Source organism: Pinus tabuliformis, chromosome J (assembly GCF_031772625.1).
Source record: "Pinus tabuliformis cultivar Carrire ecotype Pingquan chromosome J, CPIR1, whole genome shotgun sequence".
NCBI classification, from domain to species: domain Eukaryota; kingdom Viridiplantae; phylum Streptophyta; class Pinopsida; order Pinales; family Pinaceae; genus Pinus; species Pinus tabuliformis.
In genome coordinates, this window is record NC_142295.1 from 189,254,543 (window position 1) to 189,280,052 (window position 25,510).

The window sequence follows — 25,510 nt, forward strand, 5'->3', positions numbered from 1 at the left end:
TCCCATATCCCACCCATAAGCAAAATATCTACCATAGAGAATTTTTGTCATGGTCTAAGGACTTGTTCTTGGTGATTGAGCCAAAGAAACTTCATTTAAGGCCTAAGGCCCTTGTTTTCCTCCACCAACCATGGTAAAGACCTTAGAGATTAATTATTGGTTTGCAAAACCTTATAATGTCATATAAATTCATAATCAAAGATCACAAATCGCTGCAAATTTTCTATGTTATGATTCAAGGACTCCTTCACAATGCTCAAGTCCAACAGGATTCACATACAGTCACACCATTGTTTCCTCCCTAACCATGGTCAATGCCCTAACGCCCATCAATGGTGCTCAAAACCTCATAGTTACCTCCATATCCCACCTAGAGGCTAAATATCCCCTAGAGAAGATCTACATAATGATTTGAGGCTTTGTGCATGGCATTTGAGACTATGAAACTTCATTTAGGGCCTAATTCACCTTTTTTTCTCACCTAACCATGGCAAAACTCATGAGTCCTACTATTATTGTGTAAAACCTAATAATAGTGCCATATTCATAATTAGAGGCCAAGAAACACCTATAGTGGTTCTATGTGGTGGTTTTTCGTAGACTTATTCACAATGCTTGAGATTGAGAAACTTCTTTTAGGGTCCAACACCCTTACTTTTCTCGCCTAGCTATGGTGAAGCCCTGAGACCCATTCATAGTGCACAAAACCTCCTATTAGTGCCTATGCCCCATCCAAAGGTCAAAGATCCCCTAGAGATGACCTGCATAGTGGTTTAGATCCTCATTCATAGAGTTCGAGCTCAAGACACTTCATTTTTCCACCTAGTGCCCTTGTTTTTTTCCCTCAACCATTGTAGACACCCCAAGACACATTCATGGCGTGAAAAACCTAGGAATGGTGCCCATATTCATCATCAAAGGGTGGGGATCACCACATGGTTCTATGCATGGTTCATGTGAGCTGATCCCAATAATCTTTATGAAGCATTTATGGCTAGGTGTTTTTGAGCTTGGTGGTTAGAATGGCCCCAGGATACAGAGATTAGATGAGAGAGCAATTAAATGAGTTATCAATACCGTATTTTTATGGATATTGTGTTAGGGGTTATAAGTGCATGTGTTATATTTGAATAAATCAAGTGGCACAAAGCACAACCTCAACATTCTCGGAAAAAAACATTGAGAAACTATGCATATTAGCATAAATCTATTTAGAAAAACCATGTTGTCCCAAAACACACCCATGGGAACCCTTTATACAAAGGAGCATCTACCGTTCTAGCCTTGTCACAATAGGCCAATCTCTTATTGGGGATTCACATCTGAGTGAGGAAAGTGTGAAACTTACTTTCTCACCACTCAAGCATTGCATACATAAGACGGAGAGATTGTCCCCTCGCAATCAGACATCAAATTCTGTTATCTGCCCTGATAAAGAGTTCAGAATTTTTCATATGCAACATGCGCTCTTATGTATAATACAAGCAGCATTGTACAAAAAGAAAAACCTTCTTGGGCAACAAGGCAAATAATTCATGAAGTGAAGCCAAGAAACCAAAGTTGTAGAATATTATGATCTTGAGTTTGCAGGTTGTGAATTAATCGCTTGCAGAGTTCTGTCAAGAAATTCAAGGAAAGAAAATCCGCTTACGAAGGACCATTAAATAAAATCATTTGTAATAAAGTCCAAATTCATTCTTCTGAAAGATAACTTAAACCTTTCCAAATATCTTATGGGATGCTTTTCAAGCTCAAAAAACTCACTTTCTAAATAAATTCTGGAGCACATGGGTTGAAATTCTTCTAATCTCATTGAAGAACCAATGGATTTTTCACCATGCAATAGAATGAAACAAGAGTTGCTACCTGGCAGTTATTTCAAGTCACTCAATTGAAAAGTCTAATTATGTATTTGAATGGCTTCTATCCATACAGGAGAGGCCTTAATATTGATCAAATTCAGGTAATATTTAAATCTCCACTTGTAACAGTTCCGCTCATTAAATGGTTGCTACCAGTAACTAGTCTTATTTTTTTCAGTCTCTGAATCCCAAATCTTCACCACATTCGGACATATTACTAATCATTCAACCTCAAACACAAGCCAAACATGGTAACTTCAAACAATCACGTGTAGCAAATATGCTGCTAAGATTTCACACAAAGATTAGAATAAAAAGTTTCCTGAAATCCCTCAGTTTCTGCCACTGCATAACGTCCAGAAACTGGACAGTGAACAACATAGTCCATGTAAAACATTAGCTGTCCATCATGGAAGATGCTTTCAAGGAAATGTACAAGCCCAGTTAAAAATATCAAAAGCACCAACATTCAACACTTCATTCACTGATCAAGAGGAACCCACTCGAGTTCCAGGTCTAATTCTCCTGATTCAACATTTTGTAGCTTTAGAAATACATCTTGTCTTACTTGTCCATCAATGAGGTTGATTACGCTATCTCTTACAAGAGCATTATCACTGGTGGCCAGCCATTTTCCTATCTGCATGGTTCCCGATATACCAATGTTTCCAAATGCACTTGCAGCAGAAATCAGTGGTTGGATAGCAACCTCGGCTTCACCCATGCTATCGTCTGCTGAGAAGGTGTCTTTATCAAAGACTTGCTGCCAAAACCACGCCACACAGAACTTGGAAAATGATCAAACTTTATATATGAATGACAAAACACCTTTACTAAAACAGAATTACACTTACCAAGGTCTAATTGAAGTCATGTGAAAGTATAAAGAATAAGATTAGACATACAATGGAGTAGCCTTGCATTTTCAATTTGTTTGCATCCATAAAGTTAATGTGTTTATTGGAACAATATAATAGCCCTACTAATTTAGAGACGTCACATTCAACAGTCAAGGGTAAGCACTTTTAGATGATTAAGATGGTAATAAAATCAAACTTTTGTAACTATTGTAGTTGATAAGCGAAAAATAAATCAGAAGAATAAACATAAGCATCACAGATAGGTTTAGAATTAGAGCATGTCTAATGGGTCTAGCCTAGGCAGTTGACGTGGTGTTATCCTTCCCACCCAGAATCAATTCCCACATGTCACATGTTGAGCTCTTAATGAGTATTTTGTTGTATCAGCTTTGAGCCCTCTAAGAATTTGGTTTACACGCTCCGTGGGTTTTCCCAGGATATGTATTTCACAGTAAAAAGATTTAAAATTAGATAACATGAGCATTATGTTCAGGCAAATAATCATTGGACATAAGACAAAACTGAACAGAAAGGAAGCAGTCATTAAATGAGCCAAACAGAACATTTCAGTAAAAGGAACTTGAAGAACTAAGAAAGCACTCTGCAAATGGATCCAATACAAGCATAGAATACAGTTGCTATAAGTGCAGGATATTTATGATATTCTTATTCAGATATATCACCTGACCTTAACTCTTTAATACCACAATTACTAATAACAACCATACTGCACTTTGACTGTCAAAATTGAAAAAATAAACAAAGATCAGGTGCATATCAAGCACTTCTCTGTAGGAAGCATGTCCAAAGGATACTTTACAAAATGTCTTCAATTTCTCAGTGATAATGGTCCTTGTTATAACCTTTCCCTCTCCACCATGCCTACCAACGTCACTGCCCAGTATTGGGTATAGAAGGCATATCCCAACTTGATAGTTCCTTGACTGAACTTTCTTGCTTCAAATATCACTTGCAATATTGCATAACTTACAGCAGATTCAAATAAGCTGAACTAGTATGACCCATGCATCAAATGATCACAAAGTATTCTCTCTAAATAATCCATAGTTTTCATTATATTACACAATTCCAAGTCCTTTCTGCAAACCCTCAATATATTCTTGAACAACAGTGACGAAAGCCTTATAAGGCATACATTAATTTATTTTTCTTGCAATAGGCACCAATCATTGAGACAGACGTTTCAACTTTCTCCCACCATCCTCAATTGTATCTATAACTCGTGCTATTTTCATGGCTTGTTATATCGGGCATTTTGGGAAAATTTTAAATGATTGTAGAAGACCAACATGAAAAATGAATCGCAAAAGTTAGGATTTTCCTTCTGAGCTCTCAAGTATGCAACTGAGGACCACTGGGACCACTGGCCTATGTTTGTAAGTAAAAACATAGATTTCTCGTTCTCCTGGATGAGAACTTAAATGAACATGTATGAATGCGGTGGGATTTGAGGGAGGAATATCTTTTCAATCTCAATATGCTTATAAAATGGATGGTTTTGCGATTCCCTATTTTTTTAAATGCATCTTAATTTATTTTTTTAACCATGTTGAATTGGTAACTTATTGGAGTACTCTGGGCAAGACAGGGAATCAAACCTTCCAGCTGCCACCATAACACCAAGAGTATATTCAACAGCCCGCAAGCCAGAGATACCAAGAACTCATGACTTAGCAAGAGTCGAGACATCCCAACCTCGCCGAAGTGGGATCTGTTGACCATTGAAGCACACTTGAAGACTTTGTGGCTCCAAGATATGTCAAAGGATTATTGTACCTACAGAGCTCAGATATCATCAGAGCTTTTAAGCTCTTTCTTCTTCTTCTCCTACTTCTTCTTCTTCTCCTCTATTGTACTCAGATTCCGCAAGCCTTGTGGGGATGTTGTAAAGTGATGCTAGCATGATGAAATAGAGTCATGTAACAGGCCTAGGTAGCTTAGGACTTTGTCATCAAGTGAGTTCACTCTGGGGAGTTTTTTTTTACTTGGTTAATTATTTGTGCTTTTCAGCGCGTAATAATTAATCGAGTTTTTTCTCCCAAATATAACTCCAAAGCCGAAGTGTGGCTTGATGGCAAGGCCTTGAGTGAGTCCTAGTGTCTAAAGTCAATGTATACTACCATGTTAGATCACTCGTAAAATTTCGCGAAATTTGAATAGGTCTAAGTGTCAATTTTTTAATTATTAAAATTTCTCGCAAAACGAGATTTTTAATAAATTTTCTATGTAAATTGTAATAAGAGATGTATAGAGAATTTGTATGGGGTGTGAGTGGTCAAAATTGGACCTCTCCTCCTCAACCTTCTACTAAGACACACTTTGAGAGGTAAAAGATGAATTATAAACCCCCAAAATCCATTTTTCCTAAGTCCAGGGGAAAATGTGGCAATAAATTAGCCAACAAATAAATAAATGGGAGAAAATAAATATCCACACATGACAAAATGATGTGGAAATGAGGTGGAAATGTATCAAGATGTCAAAGTCAAGTTAACAAGTGATGTGGACTCCACCTAAGCCAAGAATCAAGGAAATCAAATTTCTTGAGGAGGGACAACGAGTTCCAAGAGACAAATCCCACGATTTGAGGAAGTGAGCTTGAGTTCCAAGGACGAGTTAAGATTTTGGTTGGAATTGTGTTGAGTTCACATGAGATGAGGTGGAGAAGTGGTCTCCTACCACTCCACTTCGTCTCCACATGTCCCTCTTCTCCTAGTTCGAGTCCCTCTTCACGGATAACGTGGAGCCTCAAGGAAAATTCGAGCTGCCTTTGGGAGATTCGATTTGCATGAGGGATCTCCTTAGGATTGTCACCATTCCACCTTGGGATCATCTTCTTATTTATATGAGCCTTTGCCTCTCATTATGTACACTTGATATGTTGATTCTTAATGTACCTTGGACAAGTGGTTTCCCATGGGTTAGTCTCTACCTAGGGAAAGTATCCAAAATAATTATTTTCCTAAGTGTGACTTTATAAGTGGTAAAGTCAATGTTAAATTATAAAGTGAAAAGTGACTTTAGACATAAAGTACAATGTGGATACTTTATTTAATGGAAAGCGACAATTAAATGCACATTTATTCTCATCCCTTGATCTAAATGAATCTGAGTCATTAAATCTTAGAGTTGCCCAAAATTCATTTAGGTAAACAAAAGAGGGAAAAGAAAACAGAGATTGCATTCATTCTTCATGAGCAGATTGGAGAAAGGAGGCTAAGAGCTGGAGAAAAGTTCTGAAAGAGAAATTTGTTGCAGCAAGCTGAAGGAGTGATTTTTGGGCAAAGTTGGGTATGGAAATCAAGGCACAGAAGACAGTAGAAGGTACAGTAAGAACAACATTGAATGATGTGAGTTGCATGTCGCTCGAGAGAAGTTTTTTAAAAAAAAATATGTACAGTCTGTACAACAATACGGAAATCTGTACGGAGTCTGTACAGTACATTCTGTAGAGTCGTATTCGTACAGTACATATTTTCAGCTTCAAGTGGGCACAGAAATCGAGGCAAAGTGGGCATGGTTTTCAAGGAGTTTTGGGCTGAAGAGGTAAGTTGTATTTTGTTGTTTTGTTTTGTCTACAAATGTATTTTTCCTGAACTTGAAAGATAAATAAACTTGAAGAGTTCTCTAACAGGTTTTCCCCGGAGAAGATTGAAGGGGTTTTGCCTAGGTCTAAGTTGACCAAAAATCTGTGTATTTTTATGTGTGTTGCTAGCCTGGTTATGTCCATATTTATTTTCAGCATGTGTTGACAATCCCATGTGTTTTAATCTGAAAAATTCATTTCCAAAATTCTATATGTTGAATGTATGTTTATGGGGAAGGGCATTTAACTAAAGATGAGTGATAAGGTGAAATTAAAACCGGGTTGGGATTGCAGGAAACTTTTTTTAGTCATCAAATTTCAACATGGTATCAGAGCTAGAGGCTGAAAATTGCAATTTGAACAGCAGATAGTAGTTTGGGACAGCAAACAATGGTTTGGACAACAAACTGAATTTTTGGACAGCAAACTGATATTTTGGGACAGCAAGGTGAAATTTCACACAGACTGAACTTTTGGGACAACAAGGTGTGCTAGAAAGTTCATTTCTCCATTTTCTTGGTTTTGTAAATTTTGGACAGCTGTCATGGCCATGTTCTTAAGGATAGAGGACAGAATTCAGAGAGTGTTTGAGGAGGCCGCAATTTGGGACATAGTGCGCCAAGTGGTTGTACCTCCTATTGTTGTAGATGAACTTGTTGAATTCACAAAAAATAATGCAAAGGCAAAAAGGATTTTGATGGACAGTCTGAAGGATCATGTGGTTCCTCACGTGAGAGGAAACACATATGCATATCAGATGTGGACAGCTCTAACTACTCTCTATCAATGTACCAATGAGAGCAAGAAGACGGTACTCAAAGAACAATTGAAGAACATTAGGATGACAAACGTTGAAAGTGTAATTCATTATCTTGGCAGGGTCAAACAGGTAAGTGATGATTTGACTGCTATTGGTGAGGCAGTTGCACCCACAAAGTTAATTAGGATAGCTGTAGCGGGACTTCCTAAGTCTTGGGAGGTCTTTGGAAATGTTGTTACCTCTAGGGAGAATCATCCCAATTGGGACTAATTCTGGGATGATTGTGTGCAGCATGAGATACAGAACACTGGCAGTGGTGGGGTGAAGATAGCAGATGAGGAGGATGTAGCCTTGATAGCCAGGGGGGAGAACAAAGGGAAGGCCAAGAAAGGGGCCTCATCAGATGGGGCTAAGGGAAAGTAGAAGAAAGATACAAATATATCCAAAGTCAAATGTTGGGCATATCAGAAGATGGGACACTATGTTGCTACGTGTCCTGAGAGGAAGAACAAGGGGAAGAAGGGTATTGTAGCTTCAGCAGAGGTGGAGCAGTTTTCTTCACAGTTTGACCAGGTCTTTACATTTATGACTTCCACATTTAGTAGGAGTACATCATCCGATATGTGGTACATACACAGCGAGGCTTCCTGCCATATGACAGGTGCACGGGAGTTCTTTTCAAAGCTTGATGAGAGGGCACTTGATATTGAGATTGTACTAGGATATTACCGCACTGTGAGAGTTGTTGGTGTGGGGACTGTGACCTTTGAGAGGGAGTCTTTGCCTCCTTTGAAGGTCATGGATGTTTTGTATGTTCCAAGGATGAAGAAGAACTTGATTTCACTATCTGCTATGGAGGAGAAGGGGTTTGACGTCACTTTCTCAAGAGGGCAGGTATTGATGCATCCCAAAGGAGCTTCCATCACTTCGGCCAAAGTGACTGGAGTTTGCTTTGGGAAACTATACAGGTTCAGCTTTCAGTCGGCAGGAGCATTGGTGGGTAGCACATTTGGTAGCACTCACATTAGTACCACTAGCAGTAGAGACTTGTGCGAGTTATGGCACCGAAGGATGGCGCATATGCATCATGGAGCTTTGAGAGTACTAAGAGAGATATCTACTGGAGTTCCTGATTCCAGTGTCCATCATTATGAGGTTTGCAGAGGGTCTGCTTTGGGCAAGTACACCAAGTTCCCATTCCCAACGAGCGACAGTAGATCTACAGGTATACTAGACTTGATTCATACTGATGTTAGTGGTCGTATGTCTCATGTGTCTTTGGGTGGTTATGAGTATTATGTTATATTCATTGATGACTACATTCCCAGCGAGCAATAGCAGATCTACAAGTCTACTAGACTTGATTCATGTTGATGATAGTTGTCATACGTCTCATGTGTCTTTGGGTGGTTATGAGTATTATGTTATATTCATTGATGACTACTCTAGGAGGAATTGGATATATTTCCTGAAGACCAAGGGTGAGGTCTTCAGTCGCTTTAAAGATTTCAAAGCTCTTGTGGAGAAGCAAACAGGTAAGAAGATTCGGGTCTTCAGGTCAAACAATGGTGGTGAGTACACCGATGGTGGGTTTTCTAACTTATGTGCACAGGAGGGCATTAGGAGAGAGTTCACGGTTCCTTACAACCCCTAGCAGAATGGGGTGTCTGAAAGGAAGAACACAGCTATTGTTGGGGCTTCTAGAGCGATGATTCATGATCATGGTTGCCTTTGTTTTTGTGGGTTGAGGCCTGCAATACTGTTGTTTAGCTTCCATCACTTCGGCCAAAGTGATTGGAGTTTGCTCTGGGAAACTATACAGGTTCAGTTTTAAGTCGGCTGGAGCATTGGTGGGTAGCACATTTGGTAGCACTCACATTAGTACCACCAGCAGTAGAGACTTGTGCGAGTTATGGCACCGAAGGATGGCGCATATGCATCATGGAGCTTTGAGAGAACTGAGAGAGATCACTATTGGAGTTCCTGATTTCAGTGTCCTACATTATGAGGCCTGCAGAGGGTGTGCTTTGGGCAAGTACACCAAGTTCCCATTCCCAGTGAGCGACAGCAAATCTACAGGTATACTAGACTTGATTCATACTGATGTTAGTGGTCGTATGTCTCATGTGTCTTTGGGTGGTTATGAGTATTATGTTATATTCATTGATGACTACATTCCCAACGAGCAACAGCAGATCTACAGGTATACTAGACTTCATTCATATTGATGTTAGTGGTCGTATGTCTCGTGTTTTTGGGTGGTTATGAGTATTATGTTATATTCATTGATGACTACTCTGGGAGGAATTGGATATATTTCCTGAAGATCAAGGGTGAGGTCTTCAGTGGCTTTAAAGATTTCAAAGCTCTTGTGGGGAAGCAGACAAGTAGAAAGATTTGGGTCTTGAGGTCAAACAATGGTGGTGAGTACACCGATGGTGAGTTTTCTGACTTATGTGCACAGGAGGGCATTAGGAGAGAATTCACGGTTCCTTACAACCCCCAGCAGAATAGGGTGTCTGAAAGGAAGAACAAAGCTATTGTTGGGGCTTCTAGAGCGATGATTCGTGATCAGGGGTTGCCTTTGTTTTTGTGGGCTGAGGCCTACAATACTGTTGTTTATCTTCAGAACAAGAATCCTCACTGAGTATTGGGGAATATGACTCCGGAGGAGGCTTTCACTGGAGAGAAGCCTCATGTGGGACATCTTCATATCTTTGGATGTCTCACATATTCTTATATCCCTAAGGAGCAGAGAACGAAGCTGGAACCCATGGCAGAGAAGGGTATCTTTATGGGTTACCGCGAGACTTCGAAAGCCTATCAGATCTCCATTCCTTCTAAACGGAGAGTAGTGAATAGGAGGGATATGAAGTTCGAGGAGAAGAGGGCCTATCGGAGATCACGGGAGTATGATGAGAGAGAGTCATAGATTTTTCCTTAGTAGGGAGGTTGGGTACAGGGAGAAGGACCTCAAGGTTTTGGATCAACTGGGCACTAGTGGCGAGTTCACCGAGCACTTCTTTAAGGAGACCACTAGTACATAGTTCACATGGCACTTCAGTTGACACAGGCACAGGTGCCAGTATAGGTTCTTCGAGGACAGGTGTTGGTACAGGCACACCAGGGTCAGTTGGCAAACCTTCAGGTTCACCAAACTGGGGGGCAGAGGATGAGGTTCCCTATGGGGAAGCTTCTTCAGGGAAGAGGAGGCCCAAGTGGCTTCAAGACACCTTGAAGGAAGCAGAGTTCGTTGGTCCTCCGAAGAGGGTGAACAGGGAGAGTGTGCCACCTGAGCAGTTTTGCAGTTATGTAGCCAAGGCTACCAGCATTGTTGACTCTGAGCCTACTAGCTATGAGGAGGCTGCCAACCAGGAGGTATGGAGAGAGGCTATGGTGGAGGAGTATGCCTCTATCATTAAGAACAATGTCTGGGAAGTGGTGCTTAGGCCTGAGGGCAAGTCAGTTGTGAATTCTAGGTGGCTCTACAAGATTAAGCATGTTGCGGATGGCAGCATTGAGAAGTTCAAGGCGAGGTTTGTGGCTATAGGGTTCTCACAGATAGAGGGAGTTGACTATGATGAGACCTTCGCTTCCATACAGTGGTACGGAAATCCGTATAGTCCGTACAGAGTCCGTACAGTACATTCTGTAGAGTCGTATCTGTACAGTACATATTTTCAGCTTCAAGTGGGCACGGAAATCGAGGCAAAGTGGGCATGGTTTTGAAGGAGTTTTGGGCTGAAGAGATAAGTTGTATTTTGTTGTTTTGTTTTGTCTACAAATGTATTTTTCCCGAACTTGAAAGATAAATAAATTTGAAGAGCTCTCTAATAGGTTTTCCCTGGAGAAGATTGAAGAGGTTTTGCCTAGGTCTAAGTTGACCAAAAATCTATGTATTTTTATGTGTGTTGGTAATATGGTTATGTCCATATTTATTTTTAGCATGTGTTGACGATCCCATGTGTTTTAATCAGGAAAATTCATTTCCAAAATTCTATATGTTGAATGTATGTTTATGGGAAAGGGCATTTAACTGAATGGGAGTGATAAGGTGAAATTAAAATTGGGTTGGAATCGCAGGAAACCTTTTTTAGTCATCAAATTCCAACATGATACGAGCTCTTGTTCTTGCAGAAGCTCTGCTCTTCAATTTTCTTAATGCAATAAAGACTTTGGGGTTACATTTGAGGTGTTTTTCTCCTTGAGTATGGTAATATCTTGATCATTTCCTTTAATTCTTCTACTCATGTTGTTATGCTATTATTTCCAGTATGCTTTTAGAGTTATGTTGATGTAAATCTATCTTACATTGGCATGAGGTTTATAAAGTTGCTCTAGATAGAGAATGCTTTAGTTGATTTCCCCAATATATCTCTAAAATTTTATAATCATTGCATTTTGTTAAACCATATGGATCTAATATGATTGTGTGAAGTTGTGTAGAAGACATTTTTGGATCAAGTTTTCAAATGTGAGGGGAAGTTCTTGGAGGAATGTTAATTTTAAGCAACAATAGTATGTTCTATGCTTTAGAGCAATTTTACTTCAATTTCTTTATGAGCACAATATCAATTATAGTAGAGTAATCACATAAACATCTAAATAAAATGTTGATAGAACATAAACATAAACAGTAGAAGACAAGCCAAGACAAGAGGACACAAGATGTGGCACCAACCAGGGACAAACCCCAATGTGGGGAAACCCTTGATCAAATCTTCTTTTAGTCTTCAATAGTTCAGCAGAGAGAGATAGTACAATTTACAAATTCTGATAATTTATAACAGCAACAAAAGAGTCCTAACCAAAAAAAACAATGTTGGTCAACGGGGCAGATTTCTTCCTCAATTCAGCTCAGTCAAACCCAGTCAACTTCGGCCTCCAAGAGGCCTCTAAATCAGCCCAAAACAGTCCCGAAAATCACAGTCAAACTTGGTCAACGCAGAAGTCAATTCTCTGCAGTCAAACAGTACGGAATGCCTCGATTTCTGTGCCCATAAATGCAGCCTGCCCAAACAGAAATTTCCCTCACAAAAACGCAGTCAAACAGGTCAACGCTCGCTGGCCAACTTGGTCAAAAACCTTCCTGAAATTCGGTCAATGCCCAAAACAAAAAATGACTATCTTCTTCTTCGCACGTGTGGTGAGGCTGCCCAGAAATTTGTACCCAATGATGTGAGGAGAGAGAGATGTGTGAGAAGTGAAGTGTGTCCAAATGAGGAGGCATCATGTATTTATAGGCAAACGTTGAGGATGAATAGACGTGATTGTTGGGCTTCTGAACCAACATGAGTTTGCTGGCCAACCTTGACATTTGTCCATAATCAAAATAAATTCATAACGTCATTTGTACATGTCAAAATGGGATGATCTTTAGATCAATCCTACACCTCTCGGAGAGAGGAATCCAAGAAAAATATCAGTTGTCATAAATAAGATGACCCATGTGGAGTTTGGCCCTAGTTGCCAATTTTAACATTCCCTCTCAACTAGGGAGAACTCCACCTGCTAATCCATCTGCCAATTTGTACCATATCTGCTATCCATGCACTGCTCTGCCCTGCTCTGCAAAACAATGAAAAAGTGATCGAGAATGTACCATACCATTCTCTACTGACCCGATGTCAATCCCAATCAAAAGAGAGTGTCTCGTACCGTTCTTACTGACCTGAAGTTAGTTCCCATTGATTCCAAATCAATATTGGACATCCTAGCATAGGGGGTATGGTGGTACACGATGCATCCATTGGTAGTACTATGGTCCCTATCCTTATTTCCCTACTCATTGGCCAGATGAGAGATACTTCCCATGAGTCCCAAACTGCATGGGTAGGATGTCTCGGCAGGAGAAGGATGAACCACTCGTCCTACTCACATGTTGCCAAGGGGTATCACAAGGGAATGATGAACCACTCACCTTGTACAAAACAAACCACTAGGGGAAGGTTGAACCACTCACCATATGGTTGCTCACCACTCCAAGAAGTACTGCAAGCCCCCCAAAGCTCCCAGAGCTCAATGTCCATCTCATACAGGACCCTCATAAGAGGGTCTCTCCACAACTCCAAGTCGTTCTTGGAAGGCCAAGAATTTGACCTTCCCCACGTTGAAGAAAGTGTAACTAGGTTCGGTCTTCATAATGACATGATCTTTGTAATTGATGTAATTAAAGGAAATAAATTATCTTTTTGTAATCTTGCTACATGGGTTTCAAGGGCAAGAGGTGTCACCAGGTGAAAGACTTCTTGATGTGTTTAGGATTTATTTATATGTCAAAGATTCATGTCATGTGTGTAGAAACTCTTCATGAGTTCATGTAAATATGTACAAGTCTTCAAAGTTGTCTAATAGCCCTCCAAGACCAAGATCAATGCCTCAAAACAAGCCTTTCGAAGTCTGCAAGCAAAGTGATAAGGAGATGATCATGTCGGCTCAAATAAATGTTTTAAATATATATAATTATGTCATGTCGGCTTGAAATAATAGACACGTCGGTTCACAAGTTGATGTCGGCTTGCATATATGAGATGACTACTATAAATACCCTATTGGGGTATCCGCAAAGGAGAAGGACAGAACTCGCATAGAGGTGAAGCCGCAGTCATGAAGAGGGAAGCCGCAGTCATGAAGAGGGAGCCGCAGTGATAAAGAGAGGAGATGCAGTAGGGTTTGACTGCACCTAGTTTGGGTTTTAGGTGCAGTCACAACCTCGATGCATGGAGCAGTGAACGATGTCACCATACCTAAGATCTGAAGGTGGTAACCTCGCATGGAGAAAGCAGCAAAGTAGTCTGGGCATGTCACTATCTCTGTCTCAGCATTCTACAGTCTCAGCATACCAATGATATCCTTGTAGCAGTCTCAGCATACCAATGATATCCTTGTAGCAGTCTCGGTGATAAACACAATGGATCAACATTTTTGGTTAAAGAGAAATACAGTGATATAAAATTTCAGTGAGATGGGTATCATGATCCTAGTCTCAAATGTGGAGACTAAAAAGAAACGTTACCACAGTCTCGATGGACTTATCTCTCAACAATCCTTGTATATATATGATGAAAAGGAGCTCAGATCCCTCACTGTCTTTGTGTATTCTCACTGTCTCGGAATAAGGTTCCCCTGTTGTAATCACAGTCTAGAAATACACTCTTGACATGCTCACAATTAATGTGATGATAATCTTAGCTAAAGTACAGTGATGAAGATCAAGCTCTCAGTGCATTGATGAAAGTATAGAGATCACAGTGGAGATCTCAATAGATCTCGTTGATATGGTAAAGAAGCAATAGTGAAGATCTCAGTGATGATGTAATAGCTTCAATGATGCAGCAATGAGGATGATCTTAGCAGTGACTGAAAGGAGGTTTGGTATCTTGGTCTTGGAGAGGCAAAATGTGTCAAGGGTCATGGTCTTGGTATTCGTCAATGGAATCTCTATAAGAAGAATTTACGCATGGGTTTTCCTCTCCAAGAGGGAGAGGTTTTGGCCCTGGCAGAAAGCCAAAACATTTGTGTTCTTGTCTCTTTTGTTTTTTGGTAGCAGTTTGATGAAGTAATCAAATACACTAATAATGAATGGAACCTCTAACTATGATAAATTGTTTAAATACTTCACAAATTGTTATCATGTAACGAAGAATCAAGCTAATGTCTACATGCCCTAGATTTTTCAACACCCCATGGGCTTTGTTAGAATATTGATGACCTTCTCGTCAGTCCCAATGTGATGGAGCCTTATTGCTCCTTGTTGTACCATATCTCGGATAAAGCGGTACCTGATATCTATATGCTTGGAGCGATCATGAAACAAAGGATTCTCTGATAATCGAATCCCACTCTAGTTGTCGCAGAAGATCACGGTGGTATCCAGCACATGTCCAAACAGCTCACTGAAGAGCTTCCTCAACCAGGCAGCTTCACAGGAGGCCATACTAGCAGCTATGTATTCAGCCTCGGCGATGCTCAAAGCAACCGATTTTTGCTTCCTGCCCATCCAGGATATCGAAGCAGAACCCAAAGAAAAACAGCATCCAGAAGTGCTCTTGTGATCCACCATATTGCCAGCCCAATCAGCATCAGGATAACCATGCAGCCTCATATTTCTGGCTATGTATCTCAGTCCATGAGTGATTGTGCCCCGAAGATATTTCAAAAGATTCTTGGCGGCAATCCAATGTATATGACGAGGCTCAACCATGTATTGGCTCAATGTGTTAACTGTAAAACATATGTCCGGACGGGAGTTCACCAGGAACATTAGTGCTCCTATGAGTTGACGATACTCAAAAGCATTTCCCAATTCAGGTCCAGCAGCACTACTACATAACTTCTTAAAGTTAAGTTCCACTGGAGTAGTCACAGGCTTGCAATCCACCATCCCAAATCTTTCCAATATCTTCACAACATATTTTCCTTGAGAGAGGAAAATTTCACCTGGCTTTTCCCAGACCTCCAACCGTAGGAAATAATGCATCGATCCTCGGTCTTTCATCTCAAATTCAGAAGCCAACTCCCTCTTACATTTGTGAATGAGAGGGTCTACACCTGTCAGAAAGAGGTCATCCGCATAAAGTACCAGAATGAGAGGTTTATCATTTTCAACCTTAAAGTAAAGGTTCAGATCGGCTTCACTTCTAGTGAATCCCAGCTACATCAGATAGCTATCAATCCTCTCATACCAAGCTTAGGGTGTAGAGAGCCTTCTTCAACCTGTATACCTGAGATTCCCGATCATGAACTTCAAACCCCTCGGGTTGTTCCACGTAGACCTCCTCTTTGATTGAACTATGCAAGTAGGTCTTGACATCCATCTAATATAGGTTCCATCTTTGCGAGGCAGCAAGGGTTATGATCGAGAAGATGGTAGTATATCGGGAAACAAGTGCAAATATCTCATCGTAATCTACACCTTCCTTTTGAGAGAAGCCTCGAGCAACAAAGCAAGCCTTGAAATTTTCTGCACTTCCATCAGCTCCATGCTTGATTTTGTAGAGCCACTTAGAAGTGACAACCGATTTGTCCTGGGGTCTAGGGACCACATCCTAAACATCATTCTTCATAATTGACTCGTATTCTTCATTCATAGCATCCTTCCATACTTGTTGCTTCACGGCTTCTTCGAATGATGAAGGCTCATTTTGAATGATAGTGCTCATGGCGGTCAAATATCCTTGGTACCTATTTGGCTTCTTGCTTTCACGGAAAGTCCCCCTTGGTGCAATGTGCCTCTCAGAATCTTCGAGAGTCTCCCGAAGCCATGAGAGTCTCCTCTTGGAGGAGGAAGGCTCATGAGAGAGTGGATCAATAGGATCCATAGGTTCATCAACATCAAGCATCATTTCGTCCTCCTTTTCACCCTAATTTCCTGTGTCAACTTCTTTGTCCTTCCTTAGGATAGGAAGGTTGTTAATCTTCCTGAGGGCCATATCTTCGTCGAAGGTGACATCAGGACTTATCTCAACTTCCTTTTGGCCAGCCACATAAATTCTATATCCCTTAGAATTTTCACTATAGCCCACATTCCTTTCTTCCCAGATGCACCCAATTTGCTTCTTTTCTCTTTCGACACATGAAAATATACGAAGCTTCCAAAAATTCTAAAATGAGAGACATCGGGTTTCTTACCAGTGAACATTTCTTCAAGAGTCTTGGAGTCCAATGCTTGATGAGGGCATCAGTTTTGAACATACACAATGGTATTTGCAGCTTCACCCCATAGAAACTTCGGAAGGCCTTGATCATGAAGCATGGCACAGATAGCTTCTACAATAAAGCGATTCTTCCTTTTAGCCACACCATTCTGCTCAGGAGTGTATGGCATTGTAGTCTCCTTCTTAATGCCAGCGTCTCTGCAATAATCTTGGAATTCATTAGATTCATACTCGATCCCATTATCAATCCTCAATATCTTGATTTTCTTCCCGGATTGGTTTTCGATCAAGGCTTTGAAATGTTGAAACCAGGTGAACACTTCATCCTTCTTTTTCAAGAAGTAGATCCAGGTCTTGCGAGAATAATCATCCACAAAGGTGAGATAATATAAGTATCCTCCCAAAGAGTTTACGAGCATCATACGAGATATGTCGGAGTGGACCAATTGCAATATGTTTGTGGTCTTGCTATTACTTGAGGGGAATGGTCCCCTTGTAAGTTTTCCTTCGGCACATCCCGGACATACACCTTCATGCTCTACTTTGAACTCGGGCATACCTGTCACCATTTGTCTCACATCGGGTAGGGCCTTATAATGAAGATGGGCGAACCTCCGGTGCCATAGTTCAGATTGTAGAGATGTGTCGCAAGACATGGCTCCCAATGGACTTCCTCCAACTTGATACAAATTTTCAACCCTGAACCCAAGAGTAAAAGCATCCTCGAAATTTATTTTCCAAACATGTACCTTTCCATAGATAAAAGCCACGTTGAATCCTTTATCTTCCATTGCTGAAATGGATACCAGGTTCTTCTTGAGATCAGGTACATATAGTACTTCTTGCAAATGAATAGTTTTACCTTGATTCACTTGAAGGGTAGCATGCCCTACTCCCTTCACAGGATAGGTGGCATTGTCTCCAAGGATGATATCCAAGTTTGTCTCCTTTTCTATCATATTAGAGAGGGCTTCCTTGTATCCGGTGAAGTGCCTTGAGGCACCACTATCAATCAGTGAATTTCCCAAAGTGTCCAGAGGAGATGCAATGGAGAGGGCCGATATCAGATAGTACTCTTTTTGCTTGTTGTTAACAACATTGGATTCATCATACCTGGAGTACCTTGATTTCTTCGAGGGTTAACCATTTCCTTGATGTCCCGCATTCCTTTTTCCTTTGCCATTGGACCTGCCATTCCTTTGATCGTTGTTGTTGTTGTTGAAGTTTCCCCTGGAGTTGTTATGATAGTCATCATCTCAAGGTGTATCCCTTTTATTAGGACACTCCCTTGCATAGTGGCCAAACTTATTGCAAACAAAGCACTTGCCCTTCCTTCCTCCCTTAGATCCAAGCTTTCCATGGAAATGACCTTTAGACCCTGCATTATTCCTCCTTTTGGCATGAGCGGAGAATGCAGTGGGGTTGCTTCTATTAGAAGGCATTTCTTGCTCCACCATTCTTGTTTCTTCTTGAATGCATCTCGACATCAATTCTTCAAACCTTGGAATTCGATCATTGTTGAGTATAGTGGTTCTAAATACATACCACTCAGGTGGGAGTCCTCCAAGGGTGGTGAGAGTAAGTTCCCTGTCAGGAATGACTTCTCCAATCGAGAGTAGATCATTCTTGATCTCAGTAATCCTCAAGAAATAGGATTGAATGTCCTCGTCCTTGCCCTTCTTAATATCCTTCAACTTATTCTTGAGAAAGAGAATTTGATTAGCATTACTAACCTTGAACATGCTAACCAACCTGTCGTATATCTCCTTGGAGGTCTTCAATTCGGAGATATAGGCCACCAAATGCTTGTCAATGGAATCCCTGATAATCTTCTTCGCTTTGACTTCAGCCTTATTGTACTTGGTCTTCGCAACAGCCAGTGCATTTGAAGGAGGCTTAGGGATTTTACCCTGCACATAATCCATCACTTCCTTCTCTTTCAAGGTCAAATCAAGAGACATCTTCCATCCATGACAGTCAGATTTATCATGGAGCTTGTCTTCAACCGAGAAGTAGGATGAGAAACCCATTGAGTCTTTTGTCCTTCTCCAACTATCTTTGGTGATTTCTCTTTCACTCTTGCTTGGGCTTTGTCTTCACCTCAGCTTTGATACCATGTTAATTTTAGGCAAAAATGGTATGTTCTATGCTTTAGAGCAATTTTACTTCAATTTTTTTATGAGCCCAATATCAATTACAGTTTAGCAATCACATAAACATGTAAGTAAAATGTTGATAGAACATAAACATAAACAGTAGAAGGCAAGCCAAGACAAGAGGACACAATATGTGGCACCAGCCAGGGACAAACCCCAATGTGGGGAAACCCTTGATCAAATCTTTTTTTAGTCTTTAATAGTTCAGTGGAGAGAGATAGTACAATTTACAAATTCTGATAATTTATAACAGCAGCAAAAGAGCCCTAACCAAAAAAGTCAATGCTGGTCAACATGGCAGATTTCTTCCTTAGTTCAGCTCGATCAAACCCAGTCAACTTTGGCCTCCAACATTCCTCTGAATCAGCCCAAAACAGTGCCGAAAATCACAGTCAAACTTGGTTAACACAAAATTCAAACCTACAGTCAATTCTTTGCAGTCAACATTGGTCAAATAGTACAAAATGCCTCAATTTCTGTGCCTAGAAATGTGGCCTGCCCAAACAGAAATTTTCCTCACAAAAACACAGTCAAACAAGTCAATGTTGGCTGGTCAACACTGGTCAAAGCCCTTCATGAAATTCGGTCAACGCCCAAAACAAAAAATGACTATCTTCTTCTTCGCACATGTGGAGAGGCTGCCCAGAAATCTGTACCCAATCATGTGAGAAGAGAGAGATGTGTGAGAAGTGAAGTGTGTCCAAATGAGGAGGCATCATGTATTTATAGGCAAACGTTGAGGATGAATAAACGTGACAGTTGGACTTCTGAGCCTACATGAGTTTGCTGGCCAACCTTAACAATTTGTTCATGATCAAAATAAATTCATAACTTCATTTGTACATGTCAGAATAGGATGATCTTTAGATCAATCCCAGTGTTATCGGGCGGCCATTCCGACCGATTTGGAGGCAAAACTAGTCCAAACCGGTCCTCCGGACCGGTTCCAAAGCGATTCTGCCAACGCGCAGCTAGGCAGGTCAAAAAATTGATTTTTTTCCTTTTTTTAATATTATTTTTCCTAAATTCTAAACCTAATCTAGCTCCCACCCCTAAAGCTATTTAAACACCCCCACCCCCTCTATTCTACTCACACTATTCATTCGAGTCTCTTGCATTTCTTGAGCTAAGTTCGGTGAGGAGAATTTGGAGAGTTTTTTGCAGGGTTGTTCTGAGGGAGATTTTTTGCAGATTTGAAGAACTGATTGGAGTCTTGGAGAGCTATTGGGTTGGAATATTTTTTGAGCTCTTGAATTTTAGTGAGAGTCTTGGTACCTTTGGAATTTCTATGGCTATAAGAAATAGAGCAAAGAGTACCCGAGGTAAAAACTCTTAAAATTTGCAAATTCTTATATTAATAATTTACTCATTTGATTTCAATTTTCAAATTCATTTGCTAATACATTTTTTCCTTCCACTCTTTTGCAGCATATTGGTGGCAACAATTTGGTAGTGAATGCCCTCAATTGCAAAAATTTGCAATTAGAATTTTGAGTCAAACATGTAGTGCTTCAGGGTGTGAGCGGAATTGGAGTGTGTTTAAGCATATACACACTAAGAAGAGGAACTGTTTGGAGCAAAATCGGTTGAATGACATGGTTTTTGTTCAATACAACCTTAGGTTGAGGCGCAATCAACTACTGAATAAAACCCCTGAAGCAAGCAACATTGTCTTGGGTGACTTTGATCCAACATCAGAATGGGTTGTGGAGAGTCAACCAGCGGTGTTTGACAATGAAGACCTTTCTTGGTTGGACTTGCACCCACCTCCACAGGATGTTGAGGCAGATATATCAGAAGCACCAACGGCAGCTTCAGGGCCAGGGGAATCAAGCCGTAATCCCATTGTAAACTTGGATGCTACTCATTCTTTAGATGAGGATGAGGAGGATGATGATTCTGATAGTGATTGATGATTTGATCATTGATTTGCTATAGTTGTAGCTTGTAGCATTGTACGATGTAGTATAATACTATTATCTAACATGTTATTTTGGACTATAAAGGCCTTTTAGAGTCTCCTTCTTGATGTTTGTAACATTTTTGGTTCAGCGATGTTTTGCACTAAGTGCTATTTTGGTTATATGCACTATTACTTGCTATATAAATGAGAACTTTTGCATATTTGTGTATAAATGGTTTGAATTCATATGGATGCACATGAATATATCTATTTTTTCTCTAAAATATGAATATTTTATGTATTTTGGATAAACCGGTTTTTATCCGGTTCCGATCCGGTTCCTGGTCCACAAGGTTTTTTGGTTCGATGAGCGGTTCGGTTCCGATAACATTGATTAATCTACACCTCTCGGAGAGAGGAATCCAAGAAAAATATCAGCTGTCATAAATAAGATGACCCATGTGGAGTTTGGCCCTAGTTGCCAAGTTTAACAAGGAACCATCCCACTTTTGAACAAGCTCAAAGGAGAACCCACTTTTGTTGATTCTCAGCGCTTCATTCATTTCGATTTGTTTTGTAGGGACTTTTTGGCCTTGACTCATATTTCAAGATAGATTCATTTAAAATCATTTACTTCAAATTATTGTGCTCACATTGATCTTACTTTGCTATTTAGAGAAGGATGATGGAAAGACAAGGAGGAGGGTTCTGCTCACTTGCCTTGGTCTAGCAGTTTGTATATTATTTGTAGATTGTTTTTCCCTCTTTCTCTCTCATGCTTTTCAACTGATTTTGGATCTGTTTTGCAGCCCCTCTTTTTGCAGATTTGTCAACTCATTTTGGTGGCAAGTTTGAGGGAGGAGGCACTTGAAGTTACTAATTTTTGGTTTGCAGATTTTTATAGCATCCTTGGGACAGAAATTTGGCAGGACTACCATCACCTTATGGGGCAGATTTTGAAACAACTAACAGCATGTCTTTGCAGGACCTTTTAGCGTGGGATTGGCAGCATTAGTCTCCTACAAAAACGAGAGCTGAAAGAGGCTTAGCCTCCCTTCCTCTAGCGTTGATTTGTAATCCTTGCTGGCTGATTTATTCATGCAAGACAGTCCTCTAATATTTCAGATTTGAAAACCTATCTTGGTACCTTCCATTTTGATATTGGCTTGATTTTCTAAGGAGGAGATCTAGTGCTCATAAGTAGCAACCTTTGTAAAGACTCCCCTTGGTTTCATTTGAGGTCTTTGAGAGGCTTTTCTTTCATTGTAACATCTCATTAATAACAGGGTAACTTTTGTGAGGGAGCTTGGGAGATTTTCCCATGGCATCCCGCCTCCTCATTTAGAGGGAGGACTTGTTCCTGTGAGTGGATTAATTTCTTTAGCTTAGTTTCTAATTACTCGCATGCATATTTCTTTTTCTGATCCAATCTAATTGGTGCATGGTTTAACTCATAATTTCCACACATAGCACTCACATTCTCTTAACTTTGCAATCAAACTTGTCATTTCATTTGCTAGTCTCATGTATTGTGCAATTAATTTTTGTAGTTGCTTGAGTTACAACATTTGCAATCTTTTGGAGCAACTCATTTTATTTGCGCTACAACACACTACAAGCAAGCACTTTACATTTCCTTGGCAACTTTGATCTAATTTCCTTTACTTGGCATTTGTTTCATATGCTTATGCTTCACTATTTCCTTCATATGTCAATTTATGCTTAAATGCCATTGATATAACTTTCTGAAGCATTTTCATTTACTTGAAGCAAATTGCAAATTTAACACTTGGATCATTTTATTCACTAGCAACTTGTGAAGCTTATGATCTCATGCAATTTTCATTTCAAAGCTTATGAGTTGATGTTTTTGAGCTAACTTCCATTCATTTTTTCCATTGAAGTTGTTGGTACATATTCTTTGAGCACTATTTCAATAGTTCATTTCAATTTATTTGGAAGTATTGTTATCAACACTTTTCTTTGGAAGCATCTCATTTCACTAAGCATTCTAGCATTAGTCTTGCATCTCTAAAAATTACCTCCAAGCATAAGCTTGGTTGTATAGACACTTTAGGACAAAAATTCTTGATTTTTCTTCCATCTGGTACGGAGTAAGGTTCCAACCATGTGACCCTGCAGTTATGGAGGTGGCTTTGTCCCCTTGTAGGAACGAAGGCACGTGGGATTTGTAAGGACTTTGGGAAGGGTATCGTTAACGATGGACTAATGCCTCCTCAGCCCATTTTCCTTGCAAGTCACCCCAATCTTTACCCTTTGGTAAGAATTTGAAGGGAATTTCTCACCTTAGATTAAGTTGAAATATGTAACTGGGTTTAGTCTTCATAATGACATATGTAATCATGATTTTATGTATTTAATGTAATGAGAAAAATAAATTTATTATTTTTGTTCTTGAGGCATGGTTTTCATGCCCAGGAGAAATTTATTTTTAGGACAAGCACCCATTGAGTTCTTTTGGGGCTTGTTATGTAGTCTACAAGTCAATAGAGTCATTGTCATGTATTGAAGACTCATTTCGGCATGTTACATATTGTAAAGAAAAAATTATTTGATGAGTCAAAAGATCCCCCAAGACCTCCTCATGTTGCAAAGATCAAGTAGGCATACTCAAGTGAACAAGTCAGCATAAAGGGTGCAATTCGACCTAGCAAAAAGCCTATATATAAGAGAGACTTCGACCTCACATTGGATAGACACTCAAATCTCTCAAGTTCAATCAAGAAAGAGAAAGAAGTGTGGAGAAAGGAAGGACGAAGAAAAGAAAAGAAAAGCAATATTTATGGATTTGTTTTAGGCTATTACTCTCCACACGTGCAAAGGAATTAGGGCTTCTATTGCAGCAGTAAAGGTTGAGTTGCAGAAGTTGAGTTAGGGCATCAAGAAGTACACCTTGCAAGTTGAGTTCTCTAGGAGAGAGAATCAACTCAAACAAAGAGGAAAGGAGAAGAATTTACCACGCGTGCAAGGGCTAGGGTTTCTGTAGAAGGATTTGTTGGGCAAATCAAAGTTGTAGAATAATTTTTTGGGCAAGTCGAAGTTGTAGAAGAATTTGTTGGGATGTCGAAGTTGCAGAAGAATCTACTGAGGATCGAAATCGCAGAAGTTGTTGGAAAGCAGGAAAGATTTGACTTGGTCTTGGAGGGCCTTGGTCAAGGGTCATAGGTCTTGGAATTCGTCAATTGAAGGTCTATAAGAAGAGAAGAATTCTTGTGGGTTTTCCTATAAGTTGGAGAGGTTTTGGCTCTTGCCGATCGCCAATATTTTGAAGTTGCAGAAGAATCTGTTGGGATGTCGAAGTTGCAGAAGAATCTACTGGGGATTGGAATCGCAGAAGTTGCTAGAAAGCAGGAAAGATTTGACTTAGACTCGGAGGGCCTTGGTCAAGGGTCATAGGTCTTGGAATTCATCAATTGAAGGTCTATAAGAAGAGAAGAATTCTTGTGGGTTTTCCTCTAAGTTGGAGAGGTTTTGGCCCTCACTGATCGCCTATATTTTGTGTCTTCCTGTCTTATTTTTCTTTATGGTTTGGTAGCTGCTTGATGAAGAGAACACTAATAATAAACAAGTGAAAGATGAAGCTAATCAAGTTGAGTAAAAATATATCACAAGCAGTTATCAAAGAAGATAAATCACCTAATATAGCTACCCACCAGATATATCAACATGGCATCAGAGCTAAGGTGACAAGACAAGGAAAGGCAGCTTAAAGAAGGACACTCAAGGGCCGAAGCACTAGAAGATCATCAAGAGCATTAATCATCAAGAAGGACCATTCATCTCAAGGATCATCACATCTCAAAGAAAGAAGACCTCAAAACCCTAGCTCATCCAAAGAAGGGTTATACACTTGAAGCAGTCTTAAAGAAAATATCTATAGGACCCTACCTCCACTTAAAGAAGGACTACTCATTGAAGCATCTTGAAGTCTATACATCCAAGGGAAGCAAGAAGAGGTGTTGTCATCATCAAGGAATCAAGGTGATCTCCCTCTCTTTGAAGGATCACTTTTGAAGGAAGATGTCTTCTATTATCAACACCATCATCAAAATCAAGAAGGCACCAAGTCGAAGATATTGTCATCAAGAAGTATCTTCACAAGTAAGTATATCTATATATATATGTCTGAATCTATCAAAATGACTTCATTTTGAAAGGAAAGCAACAAATTGGTTGGGTCATCAAACTTTCTTGCATGGAAGAAGATGATAGATTTGATCCTCATAGAAAATGAAGTCGTTGAACATGTTAAAAGCCCAATCACTAAACCTCTAAAAGAAGAAGCTCAAGACCTAGCCAAGTACATGAAAGGCGAAATTAGGGCTCAAAGGATCCTTATAGAATCCATCAAGGATACCCTCATACCATATGTTGCAAAATTGGAGACATCAAAAGAAATATATGAGAAGCTAGTAGAATTGTTCTCCATAAGTACTGCTGGAGAAGTGATATCTTTGAGAAACGAGCTATACAAAATGAAGATCTCAAAGGAAGATGGAATAGCCTCATACTTTATGAGGGTATCAGAAATAAGAGACCAACTACAAGAATTGGGAGAAATAATGTTTGATAAAGAAATGACCACCATAGTGCTCAATGCACTACCAGAGGAATGGGGCAACTTTACATCAAGCATCTATGGAAAGAAGGAAGCTACCCCATTCAGTGAACTTTGGTCATTATGT

At 39.9% G+C, this 25,510-nt stretch overlaps 1 protein-coding gene across 1 annotated transcript in view; it reads right to left on the minus strand.

The window, feature by feature from the left end:
• Nucleotides 1-1,845: 1,845 nt before the first annotated feature.
• Nucleotides 1,846-25,510, minus strand: part of LOC149226318 (putative ADP-ribosylation factor GTPase-activating protein AGD13) — a 117,992-nt gene continuing 94,327 nt past the window's right edge. The window contains exon 11 of the mRNA XM_089377465.1: nucleotides 1,846-2,625. Within this exon, the coding sequence (XP_089233591.1) occupies nucleotides 2,344-2,625 (282 nt within the window). The 3' untranslated portion in view covers nucleotides 1,846-2,343. The remainder of the gene's footprint in view (nucleotides 2,626-25,510) is intronic.